General features: G+C 32.6%; 2 protein-coding genes across 2 annotated transcripts in view; one reads left to right on the top strand and one right to left on the bottom strand.

Annotated features, from left to right (window-relative positions):
- Positions 1 to 18,632, bottom strand: part of LOC147075563 (collagen alpha-2(XI) chain) — a 130,636-nt gene that overhangs the window by 77,253 nt on the left and 34,751 nt on the right. The gene's annotated exons all lie outside the window — the stretch shown is intronic.
- LOC147075564 (uncharacterized) lies at positions 7,502 to 9,512 on the top strand. Its single transcript, XM_085941934.1, has 3 exons — positions 7,502 to 7,855; positions 8,791 to 9,162; positions 9,492 to 9,512. The coding sequence occupies exons 1-3, from the start codon at positions 7,502 to 7,504 to the stop codon at positions 9,510 to 9,512; spliced, it is 747 nt and encodes a 248-aa protein (XP_085798060.1).

Raw genomic sequence — 18,632 nt, 5'->3', positions numbered from 1 at the left:
GATACAAACACCTACAGTTTTTCTTAGATTTTTTTCTTTTAAAATTGATTAGAAAGTTTTATTAGGTAGGTATCGGTAAAAATGTATTACGTACTTGAGACAGTAGGGTAACTAGAGACAAAATCATTTTTTTTTACTTTTTGTGTTATAATGATATAATCACATTGGCTACATTGAGTAAAATAATGTATAAGTGTCTCTCATTTTCAATTATATAAATGCGTCTTAGTCACAGAAGTCTTTATTATAATTGTAGTAAAATAGAGATAAAAAATAAACCCAAAATCATTTCATTGTAAACTGATTTATCTTATATCCTAATTGAAACAATAAAAAAAAAACACATAAAAATAACGAAAAAACAATTCGACGATCCCTACGTAAACTCGGACATCTACAAAAACGTAATTTTACAGGAGAGCTATTTTAAGTAAAAATAGTTTGTTTTCTACTGAACTTCTATGTTTTTATTACTAGGCACCATAAATTCAGGGAGTATTATAAATACTATACACAGTTTATTTACTCATTATTACATTCTTTCTAAATTATATACTTTTGGTGGAACTGTAGTTGTCCGACTTTACGTCGACTTCCAAACATCCGTTAATGAGACAACTACCAGATGTCTCACTTTACGTGGGAAGGAATTCATATCAATTATTAGCAACTTTATTTATTACTATTGAAATCCTCCTAACAATTTAGTATAATATTATCTTCATATTAACTAACATTTTTTTACTAGATATTTATCCGCTTTATCCTCATTTTTTAACTGGCGAGTGATTTTTTTTATTCTGAAGATGACTTAAATAATTTGGATTGTTCCTCAGTGGGACTGGTATCATTCAGCGAATAAAACAATCATCATACTACAGTCGAATTCGGTTATTACGATCTCGGACATAGCGAGATCTCGGATGTAATGAGGAAACGTTCGTTGACATTTTGGTTTATGATTTTCTTCATACATTTATTCACTGTTTTAACGAGCAACGTATCGGATATACCGAGCTAAAATGCTGGTGTCAATCGTTTAAACCTTTCGACCCTAAGCAATAAAATCCGATCAGACAGGATGCCGCCGGGGACGGATTACGTTTATGACACTTAAGTGTCTAAGTACCTTCATAATTGTTGTTTTCGCTGACAATAATGAAAAAGTATCCACGCATATGGTTGAAAAATCCAAGGTTTGTAGGTGCCTACCAGCGTTCATTACAATAAACAACATCTTTTGTAGTTTATGTAGGCCATGCTTGTTTCGGGGATTTTTACGATAGTTTTTAGATTTTTTATTTTCGTCTTTTTTCGACTTTTTTTGTTATGTGACCGCTCATTTAAAAATACATATTCTCTGATATAACGAACGAAAACAGTCAAAATAATACAAGTGAGCTTCTAACGTACTTTTTTTAGGCTACCTGCACGGAGTATATAGAGACAACTGGCCACCTTCACGACGTAAACAAAGACAACTGGTATTTATCTGTTTATGTGACCGGAAGTGATTGTCTGGTGTCCGATATAAATACGGGTATATTAACATATACGTGTTTACGCGGTTCATTTAATAAAATTACAGTATTTGTCCGTTTTTACGTACATTTTTTCCGAAATTAAGTGAGATTTTTTTCTCCTCCTTATTTTATATCAAGGGGGAAGTTATTTTAAGTGTTTTGGCCAAAAAAGTAAAAAACGGTTTTTTGGTAGATGTCCGAGTTTACGTAGGGACCTTCGATTATAATATAATTATAATTTGACCTAAGTAACATAATTGTTTGAAATTCTTCAACTATATAAATAAAAGAGATTAGGTATGTATTGTATGAGATGAGTGTAATAAAAAATATGACCACATTTTCACCAAGAGTGTCTCAAGTAATACACTTTTACGGTCCCCACTTTTGATTAAGTACATAGGTATACTAATTATAATTCGTTCAATTACGAATATTTATTTGAATAGCTCTTTATGAGAATAAAATTGGCAAAAAAGCTGAAATTTTTGCTAGTGAAAATAAATATCGAATCAAATGTCTTAAGGTATCTTTTTGTCAAAGAAACTTGAAATCATTCTTCACTAAGTTTTATTAGTCTATTAATTTAGCAATTTATAGAGCGAGACAGTAAATTAAACAGGGCTGACGTTTAAGTAATTGAGTAGCTTATTTTGTAGTTATTAAAACAGCGCTGTTCAAAGTTGAAGAAATATATTTAGTTTGTTAACAATGCCTAAACTTTCATGGCACCTTGTTTATATAGTCACGATCAATTTGAAAAGTTTCCGACAGCTCGAAGTTAAAAAAGGGGAATTTTTGCCTCTTCATTCGGCTGCGAGAGGACCAAATCGCAAAATCTTAAGTGCTCCTGGAAAACAAAAAGCAATTTAAGAAAATACTCCCAGTTTTAAAACTTACTTTGTCATTGAAATAATATTTTATTCCGATTGTTATGTATCTTTGCTTCAAAAGTTTTAAGAGCACTGTAGGGTTTTGAGATGGCTTGAATATTTTATGAAGCCTTGCGTAACACAAGTGGGGATTTTTGAATGAATGATTTTTTTCATACATAAAAATGAATGTTAACAATACCGTATAAAAAGGAAAAACATTTAAAGAACTACACCTATTGAAAACTATAAATATATTACTATATATTACATATTTCTATTTATATTAATGTGCCTACTATTATTTTTACCAAGTTTTTATTAGCTCGTATTCTTGTTTGTCCAGTACAGATTTTTTCTTGGGCAGTACAATTTTTTTCTTGTTTGTCCAAGATTTTTAACTAGCTTCCCGACTAACTAGACATTTGAAACTTTTAGAATATATCAGAACACGACGACAATGCTTTCTTTTAATACTTTTGGACATCTTTCAGCAGAATTGAATTCATTTTCAGTTAATTCTGTTTTGTATGTTTCGGAAAAAATTCGTTAAAAGTAATATTGACTATGTGGGTCCTAGCAACTAAATTATTAATATATACGTGCGTTACTATGGAAATCAATATAAAATGTCAAAATGACATTTCTGTATTCTATAATATTTATTCAGTATTTCTATTAAATACAATAAAAAGCTTTTATTAATACATAGACTTATCAAGTTTATATGATTCAGCAGAAAATTTAAAAACGTGGTATATAAAAAGTTCTTTTTATATTGTAATTATTATTAACTGCATTTAGTGATATATATCGACGGCACTGGATAAAGGCCATCACCCATCAGGTTTACTGTTCTTGCAATGACTTCTCGAAAGCATTTGGCAGAGTCTATCATGACATTCTAATAGAAAACCTCCAACTTATTTGATTGTCGGATCGATATATTATTTGGGAGTTATTTTAGGAACCATCAAAAATACGTATCGTACAGCCTCCATCAGCCACGAATATTCAATTCATTTCTGGTCTCCCTCAGGGCTCAAACTTGGGTAATTTGCTATTTACGATTTTTATAAATGACATAGCAATGGTCATTATATTTTTGTTATTCGCTGATGACTTGAAACTCTTCATAGAGGTTGTCACCTGGGACGATTGTCGTCAACTCCAACTTTATATGGATAATACTTAATATATTAGATTGGGGTAGGCGTAACCAATGTTTACTAGAGCTATTAGCCTCCTGAGTATTATTCTTTTCAATATTTAACGCATGGTAGTGTTATTTTGTGAATACCATCACTGTAAGGGATCGTGCATTACATTTTATAGCTGACCCTCATTTAGTGGCTAAATAATACTAAATAACTATCATTTGCAAAAAGACTTTACACTACCCTACTACTTGTTGGGCTTTGAGGGACATTTTCAACTCATCGAGTTCAATTAAATTTTTTTTAACATATTGTGGATATTCTAAATTATTAGTTTAAGACATTCACAACATGACATGAAAAATTATTATAAAGATGAAAAGTAATATAAACGATAAAAATGAAAACTATAGAAGTTCAAAGAAGTACAGCGAGTTTGCTAAGGAGACCCTATTTTAAGAATTTATAAAATAGCGTCCACCTAAACTCACACTCACGCAAGTGGAATATATTAACACCCGAAGCAATTTGGTTGAACATAGTTATTGCCCTCCTAATTGGCAATACTAGTGGCACGTTGGCTCTGCACCTTGGGAGAATAAACAACTGATAAGATGGATGGATATTTAGAAGATAGTTATCAGGAACACACAGTTCAACACTGCCCAGAATGGCAGAGTTCTCATTTATACCTCGTATAAGTCGAAAAAAATACGTACCTAGATTAATAAAGATCTCTTCTAAATTGCAGACTGCAGTATGTAAGCATACCTAAAAGAGAGTCAGTTGGATATGTCCCTCCGAGGCAGACGAAACCGGTCCAGATTTATGAGATATGCATTTTATTAAAATAATTTAATAATACAATGCATTTCCACCATGAATTGACAGTTGACACAATAAAAGAAAAAAGAACACACTGTGATAATCCAAAAATCTATTACATTAACAAATAACCGCAAAAGTCTCAAAAATTACGTACATAAGTTTGTTGTCAATAATATTTAATTATGTTGGACTAATCTACCTATTCTGTTATGCAAAATAGCATTTTTAACGTAGGGCGTATTCTGTTTGGTACATTAAAAAAAATATAATATACATACCTAAAAAAAACGTAGGTAATTAATTACTTACCGTATTTTCATTTTACCCACATTAAAATCCCTCTTATGAAATAATGTACTTACCTACATAATATAATGTGAAATTGAAAATTTCTCTTGGTCGTATTTTCCTTTATTGGTTTGCTAATGGCATAACACGTCATTAAGTTATTTACTATCGCCTTCTGAATTATTAAAAATGTGGCTTTCACCGTGTAATAAATAATTCATTCTTAACGTAATGAGTTGAAATATATGTTTTTTACTACCCGCTAACACATAAAGTAGCGTGTATTTAACCTATTCCGTTATATGTGTAATCAAATGAATTTATTACCTAGATAACAGTTATTATTCCCAAACGCTGTTTCGGTAAATTTCATTACCGGCCAAATCCGAAATTTCCGTCAGTCAGCTGAACGTAATTTGTCATTTACTCATTATGTACCAGTGGTCCAAAACCATATAGCAAAAAATGTATTGGTTTTGATAACGTCACATATAATATACAGGGTTAACAACTATTTTTAGGCGTTTTTAAGGTCTAAAACAAGAATTAAAATATTTCGAGATTATTCACAGATTTTTTTTCTAAAACACTGCACCATGTAGCACAGCGATTTCCAAACTGGGAGGCGCAAAAAGTTTAACACAAATGTAACCACAGCTTTGCAGTTTCCGAATGAATATTTTATAAAAAGCTTGGGGGCCCGGGCATAACACACATCTCAAATTTACCCTAATAGTTTAAAAATATGTAATAAATAAAAATAATGTTGAAATTTGAGGCAAATTTGTTTAGGAACAATAATTTTCTTGTTGAACTTGTCTATTTGGTTAAAATTAAAAAAAAAAATGAGTGAATAAATCAATCCAAGGACCACTAATGTAAAAAATCACTGATGTAAAAGGACAAAGTGAAGGCATTCATAAAAAATTGGAGCTTTGGAAATCAAAATTACAAAAAAAATAAGTTCTATTACACTTACACTTCTATTACAAACTACAACAATATCTACTGTCATTGGGCATAATGGCGTGTTGTAGCGTTAATAAGAATGTATAATATTATGTTTAATTATATATTAGGAGCATTTATGTATTTCAGTGAAACGGCAAATAATTTTCAGCAATAGTTGGGACGTAATTTTGCATGCGTTGATAGTCGACCTGTTTGCACGTCAATTTGTTTTGTGATGGCGTCGGAGGAATTAATTCTTAAATCGTGTAAAGATGACTAAAATTGTTACATATTTACTCGAAAAACAAAACATGTCAATGAATATAATATTATTATTATTAACAATAAACATAACATTAAATGGACGCATGTTGAATTTTTATGACAAATTATGTTGTGTTCGTCACGCGTCGTTTGCACAATCTGTGCGTTGCGTAGTCACGATCGTTTTAGAGCGTGCCTTAATATAATTGACGTACCTACATACTTAGGTAGGTATATATTAATACAAAAAATAAATTAGTATTACAGAAACTAGTTTCATATTTTCCATAAAATAATTTTAGAGGGATGAAGCTTTTTCGAATAATATTTCTTGTCGTTTATTGCTTTATTCACATGTCTTTATTTATACAATTTGAAAACTATTCACTTATTTCAGTAATAAGCCAGCCGAATTGCAAAGGGTTTACCAACATATCAATAACTATTACAATAATATATTAGTGCTGTGATACATACTTCTGTCGTTTTTTCAAAAATATCCCGGATATGATTTTGGTCAACCTGCGATGGTTGGCAATCCTACACACGTGACTACTGCACCCAGTAAAACGTTAAATTAGGTTTTACAGTGAAGCACAATAGAGAAGTAGCAGCAATGCCAATGATTTCATTTAAAACGTATACATGTGAGCTACTTTGCCAAATAGTTAATTTTATAGTGTTCACAGTTCAGTTAGTTTAAAGGTACTTGACAGTTTAAACCGGGTATAATAATGTTTAGCGCGTAATTTCTATTCCGAAAATATTCTCTATTGCACAGATTCCCAACCTTTTTAGAGTCGTGACCCTATTTTATAGAAGTAAAGTAACCCGCTCAGTGTTGCCATCTATGCTGATTATACTAATTAAAAAAGTGTAAAAATTATAGTATTTCTAAAAAATATATAGTAAAGGAACATTTTTCGTCTTGTTTCCTTTAAAATTATAGTGTTTTGGTATATTTGGCGTAACATTATAATATTTAACATTTTTCGCGGAATTAAAATTATAGTACGGTTGGCATCACTGAACCCGCCCCTAAAATAAAAAGCCCTTTTAATAGAGTAAAGAAAACGCATCAAAAATAGTTTTATTCAGTATAATATAATTCAACAAAATTTTAATTAACATATATATTTAATGCGATGGTTGAAATTTTAACTCGTTAATCAGTTTCAAAATTGGCGGCTGAGTTTTCGTTAAGCGTCAATTACATTGAGCTTTTTTACGAGCTGCTTATTGGCAAATTTAAAAGCGGGCGGTTCAGCTACTGCGACTTCATGATTACACACAAAACTTTCCATTCGCTGATAAGCCACAAGCCAGCGAGCGATTTTGACGGAACGTAGTTCGTTTTTTTACCGGGAGGTTGCTACGGTCTACTGCGCAGACAGTGTTGCAAACTAAAATTTTCAAAATTCAGTAGATTTTTTGATAGATCTACTGAAATTTCAGTAGACATGGCAACACTGTCAACGCATACGCAGATCATAGACAATAGATACGTAAAAAAGCATAGATAATAATATAGACAAGCTAGCGAGTTGATATTATCGTAATATGTCAATATATTATTATTGTGTTGTTGTTTAATTTTCTCGGGTTCTAGCGCTAAAAAATGAAGTGGAACGTAAATAATATTGTGGAATTTCTTAACGTCTACCAGCAGTACCCTATGCTATGGAATATAAAAGACAAAAACTATTGCAATACAAATTTAAAAGATGAAATTTTCAAACGTCTTTTTAGTGAACTTAATGAAAAGCAGTTAATTGGGGGAATGGATACGAAACAATTGAAGGAAAAAATTAAATCTATTAAAGATGTATATAGACTTGAATTAAACAAAATTGAAAAAAGTAAAAAGAGTGGCTGTGGCACCGAGGAACTTTATTCGCCAAAGCTGGCATGGTTTTACGATGGAAATTATTTGAATGAGGTTTTGACTACAAGAAACAGCAAATCAAATTTGGTGAGTAAAATATTATTTATTTTAATGTCTATTTATTTACAGATCATTATAAATGCATTATTAATCAGAGTCCAACTTTCTCCCATTGCCAAGGCAGGGGATGTTCTTCTGTAAAGTATGTGGCATATGTTCGTCTGAATTCCTCAGCAGCACGTCTGTAATTATTGCTGCCTAGATTATTAATAGGCTGCATAATATTGGCACTTTCCCTCCAGAGCCCAGGTGTTATATTCCCAGTGTTTAAATCTTCTCTATCCACTGCTTGTTGTGGAAAGTAGTTGCCTGGAGAAATCTTTCGTAACCAGTTATGAAGACTGCAAGCAGCCCAAATAAATTTATCAATGGTTTCCGGTTTCAGCTCAATCGGTCTTAAAAATATTCTAAATCGCCATGCAAGTATGCCAAAAGCATTCTCTACGACCCGTCTGGCACGGGAAAGACGATAATTGAATATTTTTTCAACATCACTGAGACCAGTTCTACTGTACGGTTTCAGCAGATTTTCTCTTAAAGGGAAAGCATCATCTCCAATAATAACCCCGTATTCAGGCATCCCGAGAGTATGGCTTTCCATTGCAATATTCAGAGTGCTATCTTTGAATATTGCACTGTCACTTGCTCGGCCATTTCCACCTACGTCGATGTAAGTAAAGCAGTAATCGGCATCAACCATAGCAAATAATATGATACTATAGGTTTTTTTGTAATTGAAGTAGGCTGAACCGGAACATGGAGGTCTTTTAATGGTGACGTGTTTCCCGTCGATGGCTCCAAAACATTTAGGAAAATTCCAACGCTGGAAGAATTTCTTTTCGATTTCTTTCCATTCATCAACTGTTTTAGGTACCTGTAAACAATAAAAGTAATAAATTAAATTAAATTAAAGTAATATTTTAAATAAATTGAAATCAGTAACAGATTTGTATTACTTCTAGGATCTGTCACAAAACAGCCAAGAAACAGTGCCAGATGAGAGCAGTGAAAGCTGTAGGGAATCTGTTGAGTCCGACAACGACAACAACTGCCCAGAAAAACGCTGCAAGAACAAGTCGCATGCAAAAATGAGACCACCGCCAATGAAAACGGTTAAAAAACGACCAGCATCCGAAAAATATCCTTCTGAAATATCAGAAGCGATTCACCAATTGGACCAAATTGCACAGAATGCATCTGAGGAGAAACCGTTTGACATTTTCGGAAAGTTTGTTGCATCTGAGCTTCGTCAGCTACCACAGCGACAAGCCATCTTACTACAGCAGGAACTTCAAACCTCTATCATTCGTTCTAAGCTATCCTCTTTGGAGCATGTCGTTTATTTAAGCCCACAACAAGTTGTCGATAATGCATTTTCACCATCTTCTAACCATTCACTTGGTTCGCATTCTGTCTCGTCAAACGAGGATAATGACGTTTTAAGACAGGCTATGTTTAATACATTTGGGGCAAGTATGCAGTAATACTATATACTGTAACTATACTTTCATGAAATATATTCTTACAAGAAAAACTGTTGTTAATAATTATTCGTAGTAAATTAATTTTCACTCACCTCAATAAATGGTTGAAGGGCGCGAGAAATCGCCGTAAGCACTTCGGGCAAAAACTTCGATATTGTTGGTTCCGGAATTCGAAACAGGTATTCCAGAGACTTGAATGAATCACCAGTTGCTAAATAACGTAGTGTAACTTCCAGTTTTGTGACTACTGGGATTGCCATCCTCATTTTCGTATCTTGTTTTTTGAGCATTCCATCTACCATTTGCAGTAAATCATCAAAATGAGTACAGTTTAATCTCAAAATATTTCGATAAGCCACATGATCTTCGTCTTTCAATTCTTTCAGTAAATTGCTCGATGCACCATATTTCTCACGTCTTTCTATCCATGATTTTACCCACAATCTTTTGTGCCTCAATTTCTGCTTTTCTTTCCTTTCTAATTCCTTTTTGATAGCATGAGCTAAAATAACGACTCCCGCGCGAATTACTTCCGTCGACATTTTGAAAAGGTACTACTGATTGTATAATATAATTATATAATACTGTATGTAATGTATTGTATTCAACTGCCTGTAGTTAGTTAAAATTAGTAAAAATGCTTGCCGAACAATGTTTCCATTAAACGTCAAAAATGTAAATTTCAAAATGAGTAGTTCGTTTTTCCACCACCGCGCTCTACTGCGCAGACGCGATACGCCCACAAGCCGGCGTGTAGCTTATAAAGTTGACCGGCTTTCAACTTTTCTCGGTGGCGTGTTTACAACCTGCTTATTAGCTTGTTCGATGATTACACTGGGCGAATTTACAGGCAGATTATAAATTTTCCAATAATCAGCTCGTAAAAAAGCTCAATGTAATTGACGCTTTAATGCCAAACTCGTGTCATTCTCAACATTTAATCTGTTTCTTGTTTTGGTTTTCAAATGAAAAAAGCGTTCAAATTCACTTTAGTAGAAATACGTAAAAGCAAATGGTAGTAAAACTAGAAATGTAAGCATGATAACATTTCGATATATATATAACTGATATATAGCACACCAGTGGGTCTATTCTGTATTTATCGACCGCTAAAGTGATAAATATTATCAAACTTATGGTAGGTTTGTATCAAAGTATTAGCACTTATTGTGACAATTACAATACGTGGATGTAATTGTTGCAATAAGTGCTAATACTTTGATACAACCCTACCCTAAGTTTAATAATTTCTAACACTTTATCACTTTAGCGGTCGATAAGTATAGAATAGACCAACTGGAGAGATTCACAAATTGTTCATGAAATAAGTTACGTGGCGAGGAATCGTTATTTTTCATTTTTATTTTATTTAAGAAAACAAAACATTGTGAACTAATTTAAATTCAATCAATCAATATTTTTTATGTTAACTGTTTTAACCGGCGACCCCACTTAAGGTCGCGACTCATAGGTTGAGTACCTATGCCCTATTAATTTGAATATGTAACAGAAAATTAAAACCATTTTTTTTATATTGTCACTGTGTTTATATGTATAATTATTTAATTCTCCATGACAATATTGGATGTTTTTGACGTTGATTGGAATATTAGAAACTACTGTAATCATTTATTACATATAATGATTTTTTGGCATTCTATACAAGAGGATTCCCATGAATGGTAAAAGCGGCGGAAAAAGGTAAATTATTTATTTATTTAGGAAAAGAGTATCATCGCATTACTGCGATTGGCCAATGCGCCATAATACATAATAAATACTTACAAATTATAAAAATGACTTAATTACAAATAATAACCAATTTAACAAGAAATTAGAAAAGAATGTATGTGCTTATGTAGATATTATTGTATTAAGATATTAAGTGTTCTTAAATAAATAAATAAAAATGATAAATACAATTATAAATTTAACCCACAAACATGATAGATATAGTGATTAAAAAATAACGCACGCAATGAGTTTGATTATGTAGTGAGAGAACCACACTCCTCACAGTTGGGTGTTATTTTTTATTAAATTTGGTTAATTTATAAAGTACCTATTGGTTAAAAAATACATTTTTTGCCCAAGACCATGTTTGATTAAGTTACTAATAATTAGCAAAGATCGCAGCACTTTGAGGATATTTTTGGTAAAAAACATGTGGATAGAAATTTTTGATAATTCATGTAAAATACATACTTTTCGTCGTTGCTGAGAAAACCTGAGAAGGGTAATAATTGTTTTAGGCAATACGATACCGATAGGGTGAGAAGACCACGTGAATGAATTCACTAAAAATCCGATAACATCCACAACATGGCTCGTAGAGAAAAGGGTAAGTAGGAGAATTCCACAATATCTATTTCGTAGTGGTCCTCATTGACGTGGCATAATACGAGGTAGAGTAAAGAACAAAATATTTTACAAAACATCCAAATTCTAGAAAATAATCTAATTAATAAATTTACACGGTCGTACCGAGAATATTATGCGCGAGCCCCACAGGTACATTATTTTCCACTCAAAAACGGTTCGTAATCAAATAATTATTTTTCAAAGTTTGGGGTAGTTTCTCACGTTGTAATTTTACTATTTAACAGTAGAATAATAAATATATGTACATTTATAAAGTATTGGGGAAGGGTGAATGTAGGTAAGTTGGCTATGGCAGTTAATTGAAAAAGGTCCTAGGACAGCCATATTTACAGAACAGGATTTTGAATTATTTTAATCTTCTGTAAATCTTACTGAACCAGAAATACTATATTTTACCTTTTTATAATATATATTTTACAAAAAAGACTGTAGCTGCAGAATAATTGTAATAAGCGATCAAATATCTATTATATAAAATTACTCTGCAGTTATATATTTCCAGCGAATCTATTTCCAGCAAACAATCTTAACTAAATCAGCAAGTTGTTTGGCGACATTAAATACGGTATATTATTACATATCACAGCACATTATAAATCATTACGGTGTATTAGCTGAATAATCATTTTTATAGTATCATATTTTCATACCACTGCAATAATAAATAATAATTCTTTTCGCTACTCAATTTAAAACGCTGATTCTACAATTAGTCTAATATGATTATTTACCAGAATTTTATGTTAATGTGTTACTTTTATTGTATAAATAACGAAGAATAATTTATCTCAATGTCACTCGAATCCATATGTACTTAGCTAGTAACTATCATGTATAATATACTATTGTACCGATACGCTGCTAATAAATCTCACCCTGCTACATCGCAGACTTCGTCATTATCATCATCCTCAACCTACACATCGAAGACCACACTAGTGACCTCAACCTACACATCAAAGACCACACTAGTGACCCAACAAGACAATACAACTGCTTAATCTGCAAACCAGCCAATTGCATTTTTGGCCAATAATGAGATTTTGATGGAATTTTGTTATAAATCACATTAACTCCTAAACATAATATAAATAAATGCGTTATCATTCTTCACAGAAAACAGCCAACTATAGGTGCTAAATTTCTAATATCGTAGATGGAACAACTCCGCTCTTTATATTATTTTCTTTATATAATATAAAAGGGAATCTAAAATATTGTATTAATTCATGGTATAGCTTATATGTAAAAAATATCGTAATGTATTTTTGGAATTGTTAAATTCCGCTTGCTAGTTAAAATTTTTGTTTTTTCTCCTTTCTGAACATTTTGTCCAAACGGAGTTAGCCGGTTAGATTAGATTAGATTAAGCAGTCGAACATGCACTTAAATGGGTATTAAAGAAAGGTAATACTCAACCTCGATTCGAACTCGGGCTAGATCATTATCGGGTGGTATCACGGCTGTCGACCGTTTAGAACGCGAGAATGTTTCGGTATCAGCCCGATGCGACCAAGTAAATGTACGTTTTTACATAAAATGCATCGTTGTATGTACTGGAAGGCTCATTAGGCTTAAATATCTACAGCCTCAGGCCACGTGATAGTAGGACCTTCGGAAGGTATTCTTTAAATAATCGCCTAGCATAGAGTATTTATCATTGACATAGAGATGTAGCATAATTAAAAAATGTAGGACCTTAGGAAATTAGTTTCACAAGTCGATGTAAACATTATATATTATCAAGCACCTAATTTCAAATTCCCCTAAAACGGTTATCGAAAATTTTTAAGTTAGATATGTTTTAAATGGATATTTTTCTTAGAATTAAAGACTGAAATTTAAAAAAACGCCAAAAACCGTCATACGTAACATCAAAAATTTAGGTGAATTTTAAAACCCGCTAAAATGGTTTGGTGTGCTTTTCAAATACCCCTAAAATGAAAAGCCAAAATACTCTTTAGAATATAACGAATTAAAAAATAAATACATAAAAGCTCACAGATTTATTAGATATGAGTTTTCTCATTTTTCTCAAATCTACCTGAAATCGTTTTTCTCAGAATTACCTAAAATCATTTAAGGGGCTTTTAAAACAGGCGCTTCATGACCGCGTAGTGTGGAGCCTTCCCCGGTGATACACCTTGGTTTTGTGTGTATTAATCTGCTATCGAATGCAGAGTGAGTAACTTATAACGCTCTGCCAAATACCGCAACGCTGATCACAGGGCGTCGGACCAAACCGCCACCAACGACTCGTCATAGCAGTCAACTCTGCGGAAGCAGAACCGGGCGGAAAGGGAGAGGGGCAATGAAACCATCCTCCGGTTGCACGACTTCACGTTTAGCGATCGGCCGATGGCACTTGCCGTAATTGGATTGCCGCCGCAGAATCGCTCGGGAACCACCCCATTCCCCCACCCCGACATTGCCATGTCACGCGACTTCCAAAGCTTTGACGCGTTGAGCTTTTCAAAGTTCATTCCGAAAAACGTCAAAAATTTGTCATATTTGGACATATAAATTTACTTCCATCAAAAACTTTACTGACAAGTCGATTTCACTGTCTTATTCAGCTAGTTTAAAACAACTAAAGCAATCAGAAAAATATTTATATGTAATTGGTATTAGCGTTCATATAATATTATAATAGAAGTAAAAGTTAATTTTGATTAAACGGTTCGACTAAATTATATCCAATAAAGCATTTTCAATTTTCCTTATATGTCTTGAACACAATATTAATTTGATCGTAATAAATAAAATGTTTTACCTATTATTTTTAAAATGGTAATAAATTCTTTTTCCGATCGTGTCCAATCCTATAAAGATCATAGGGCCTCCACAGAGTGGAGGTTTTGTTTTGTAATTATTGATAACCATGTCCTTGCTTTTTCGTAATTAGTAATTTTGAACAATCACAAATAACCAAGCTTTTAAAAAATCACATACATATATTGTGTCTTCACCGAGAATTGGAACCCAGAGCTCTTAGATGGAAGGCCATAGCCTACGCACTGCAACACAATTTTTGTTTTTACGAGAAATGTCAGCTACTTTCTCAACCTATTAGATCCATACTCAGACTCATACACAAATTGAAAAACAATATGTGTACTTGCCAGACCCAGGATTTGACCCAGGGACCCACGACGCTATAGGCCGACGCTTAATCCACGCGGCCATCGTGGGCGTAATTAAATTCTACGGCATGTTTTTTTTTTAATGCGATAGCTACCTATTTTGGTTGTAATATCATTATCAAGACTACAAACGACGTGTGTGCATTTAAGTATAAAAATCATAGAATGCGACCAAATTATCTCTCTCTTCCACCCTTTGACCATTCAAGAATAATTATATCTACTTACTTGTACACCGTATTATTTTACTTTCATTTTTATCACTAAATTTTATCCTTGCAATATAGTATTATGTCTTAATATCTGGCACAAAGGGAAGCGTAAAAGTTGGCTATGGACCAAGGGAAGAGGTGCAAACTTGTGTTTGCCTTATGCCTTAATGCTGGGGCATGACAGGATGAAAGAAGAAGAAAAAGAAAAATATACCGTTTTTCGGAAATTTCAGATTTTTGGAAAGTTGAGGTCAAAAGACAACAGCTGTTAGGTCTTCTATGGAAATTGATAATGTGAGATTCTAACTATGTCCACCATTTCCACATCTTCATATTATCTCGAAGGATTTTGCCTGTTTGAAATATATTTACATACGTTTTGGAAAAAAATATTTGTAAAATATAGCAAAACTAGAGTCCGCATTCATTAGATTCCATACAACTTGTTTTGTTAATTAATATATATAATTATTACTTTAACAGGCCAGACTTTTTGATGTTTAATAGTGTACTTTAGTAAAATAAGTGAAATAATATCATACATACTCATGACGTAATAAATAAAAATCTACGCGACTGAAGTAAAATATTTTTCTAACGTATTTTTCATTAAATGACAAAATAATTAGAAACATAGAATAATGTTTTTTTGTCAGATTTTATTTGATGGTAAAGGGTTTTTTCGTTTTTTTACTGAGTAATAATTTTAGGTAACATATTATTGGAATGTTGTTAAAAAAATATTATCACCACGATTGTTTTTGGATACACTTCCTTTTCCTAGACTTAAGTTTTTCGTTTCTATCATTTTCTGTCAACATTAATAATTAACTTTTCGGTCCAGTGGGTTTTAGAGAGGACATAATAATTATTATTATATTTGTTACTTGTTATGACACTTGGGCAATTCACTAGACAGCAAAAAAATAATTAATTCCATTTATAAGATGGTTTTATTTATAACTTAGAAATATTTTAGTATAAGTATTTATTCCGAATTCACAGAGATTAACCAACAATCACAGAGAATACTTCAAACGGTACACTAAAATAGATTAACAAGATACGAGGGTGGGTCAATAAGTCCTTAGAAAAGCCGACAGGTGGCGCGACTAGTACTGTAAGCGGTTTGTTTTCATGCAGCGGCACTACCGATTCAGTATGCTGCGAAGTTTCAATCAGATTGGTCGGGTTGTTGTGTGTTTCTCGTACATTTAAAAAAAAAATTGCTTGTGGAAAATGGATAAATGGAAAATGGAGAAAATTGAGTTTAGAGCTGTTATTAAACATTTTAATATAAAAGGGTTAACAGCAAAGGAAATAAAAAATGAGTTGGATTTTGTTCACGGCATATCTGCTCCTTCACTTGCTACTATTTATAACTGGTTAAATGAATTTAAACGTCGTCGTACATCAACAAAGGATGAACCACGCTCAGGACGTCCTGTAGAGGTGACTACACCAGAAATGATCAATAAAATCCACGATATGGTGTTAAGTGACCGAAGATTAAAGTTGAGTGAGATAATTGAGGTTACAGGGATCTCAAAAGGTAGCGTCATTTCTATTTTACATGACAAATTGGGCATGAAAAAAATTTCTGCAAGATGGGTGCCGCGTTTGCTCACAGTCGACAATAAACGCAATAGGGTGGTGGCCTCTAAAGCCCTGTTGTCGCTCATGCAACGCAATCCGGATGAATTTTTTCGTCGCTTTGTGACTGTAGATGAAACATGGATACACCACTATACTCCCGAGACGAAAGAACAGTCAAAGCAGTGGATTGCGAAAGGCGAACCATGTCCAAAGAAGGCGAAAACCGTAAAATCAGCTGGTAAGGTTATGGCTACTGTATTTTGGGATGCACGTGGAATTATTTTCGTTGACTATTTGGAAAAAGGAAAAACAATAACAGGGGATTATTATGCATCTTTATTGGACCAGCTAAAAAACAAAATTGAAGAAAAACGGCCTCATTTAAATAGGAAAAAAATCCTCTTTCATCAGGACAATGCCCGTGTTCACACATGTTTACGATCAATGGCTAAAATTGAAGAATTGAAGTTCGAATTGGTCGACCACCCACCGTATTCGCCAGATTTAGCCCCCAGTGACTTTTTCCTTTTCCCAAACTTAAAAAAATGGCTAAGTGGACAACGTTTTTTTTCAAATGAAGAAGTCATCGATCGGACAAATGCTTATTTTGAGGACCTTCCGAAAACTTATTTTTCTGACGGTTTAAAAAAAATTGAGAAACGTCTAACCAAGTGTATTGAGCTCCAAGGAGATTATGTTGAGAAATAAAAAAAAAAATACAAAAATAAAAACTGTTTTAATGCTTTTTTCTAAGGAATTATTGACCCACCCTCGTAAGATGACGCGCTCGACCAAATAACCAGACGAACTTGCTAAAGAACTTGTTCAGTTCAGGTCACATTTGACAACTAGATACCACACTTATCACTAGAAATGAATCTCGATAGTGTAAGGTGCTAATTTTCAAAATAGAGAACCTGTATTCGACTATCTGTAAGACTACGTTTTTTTCCCACCACCACCCGTCATGTATGAAACTGTGAGAAATATCAATTACGGAGTCAACATAGAGTTAAATCCTAATCTTCTAGTCTAAATAGTGCTTGCGGCGTCCAGTCAATAGGCAGTGCTATCTGTGGGTCTCCTTTCAAAGTTACACCGCTATCATACATTGTAATTTTAGCAATTTGTCGTCGTCAATAACACCGTGTTCGCTTCCCGATCAATTGGTTCAGTATATTATTTTATGATCCGTCTGTATACCCAACGTGCATCATCTTAATTATATAATCTTAATAAGGATTGTCTCTCAAATATTCAAGATCAATATTTAATATAAAACTGTTGCGAAATAAAAGGCAAGATAAGATGAAAATCAACAAATGAGTTGAATAATAGGCGAAATTAACCATACTGGAGATATATACAAGGAATGTGTCGAATCAGCCCACATTAATTAGTAAATTTTACACAGAAACATAATATTTATTTCATAAGAAGTTGTCCAAAACTCAGACAGCAAGATGTCATAATATTATATTATAAAATAGTTAGTTTGATATTAGTTTAATATTTATTATGAACCTTTTTTAACCCTTTCTTTAGGTTATTTTTGTAAAATCTTGACCCAAATAAACACACGTAAAATTTGCAATATAGATAGGTATTTGTGTTTCTTTACGGACCACAATTTGTACCGTGGGTGACCTAAGTAATATGTTATATCTATTATGAAAAATTTGATCAGCAAATGCTTATAAATAAAATTGAAACAGGATTATTTTGGTCCGAAAACTTGCCATATTCATTTTATAGGATACAATTTTATGCTGGGAGATTTATTTGTCAGTATTGTATTGAAATAAAAATAACTTGCATTGTTTATTAACATATTAAGAAGAACAAGCACAAAAAAACAGTACGTACCTATATCAATATAAAAATATCATGTTTCAATGCTATAAAGTCTAAAAATATTATTTTTTCTGTTTCCATTTCAAAAACATTTTTTTCTCGTTAATTTCCATCAATCATTTTAAAACAAAAC

The sequence above is a fragment of the Rhyacophila brunnea genome, unplaced genomic scaffold, assembly GCF_057557595.1.
Source record: "Rhyacophila brunnea isolate RB1 unplaced genomic scaffold, BYU_Rbru_1.0 scaffold_14, whole genome shotgun sequence".
NCBI lineage: Eukaryota > Metazoa > Arthropoda > Insecta > Trichoptera > Rhyacophilidae > Rhyacophila > Rhyacophila brunnea.
Note: the sequence above shows the minus strand (reverse complement) of the source record. Positions and strands in the feature narration are given on the sequence as shown.

What these genes read in the sequence shown, in the direction of transcription:
- LOC147075564 (XM_085941934.1), top strand. Translation starts at nt 7,502, where the DNA reads ATGAAGTGGAACGTAAATAATATTGTGGAATTTCTTAACGTCTACCAG. An exon ending in GAAACAGCAAATCAAATTTG is followed by an intron (nt 7,856 to 8,790) that starts GTGAGTAAAATA and finishes TATTACTTCTAG; the next exon opens with GATCTGTCACAAAACAGCCA. An exon ending in AGCTATCCTCTTTGGAGCAT is followed by an intron (nt 9,163 to 9,491) that starts GTCGTTTATTTA and finishes AATTCGAAACAG; the next exon opens with GTATTCCAGAGACTTGAATG.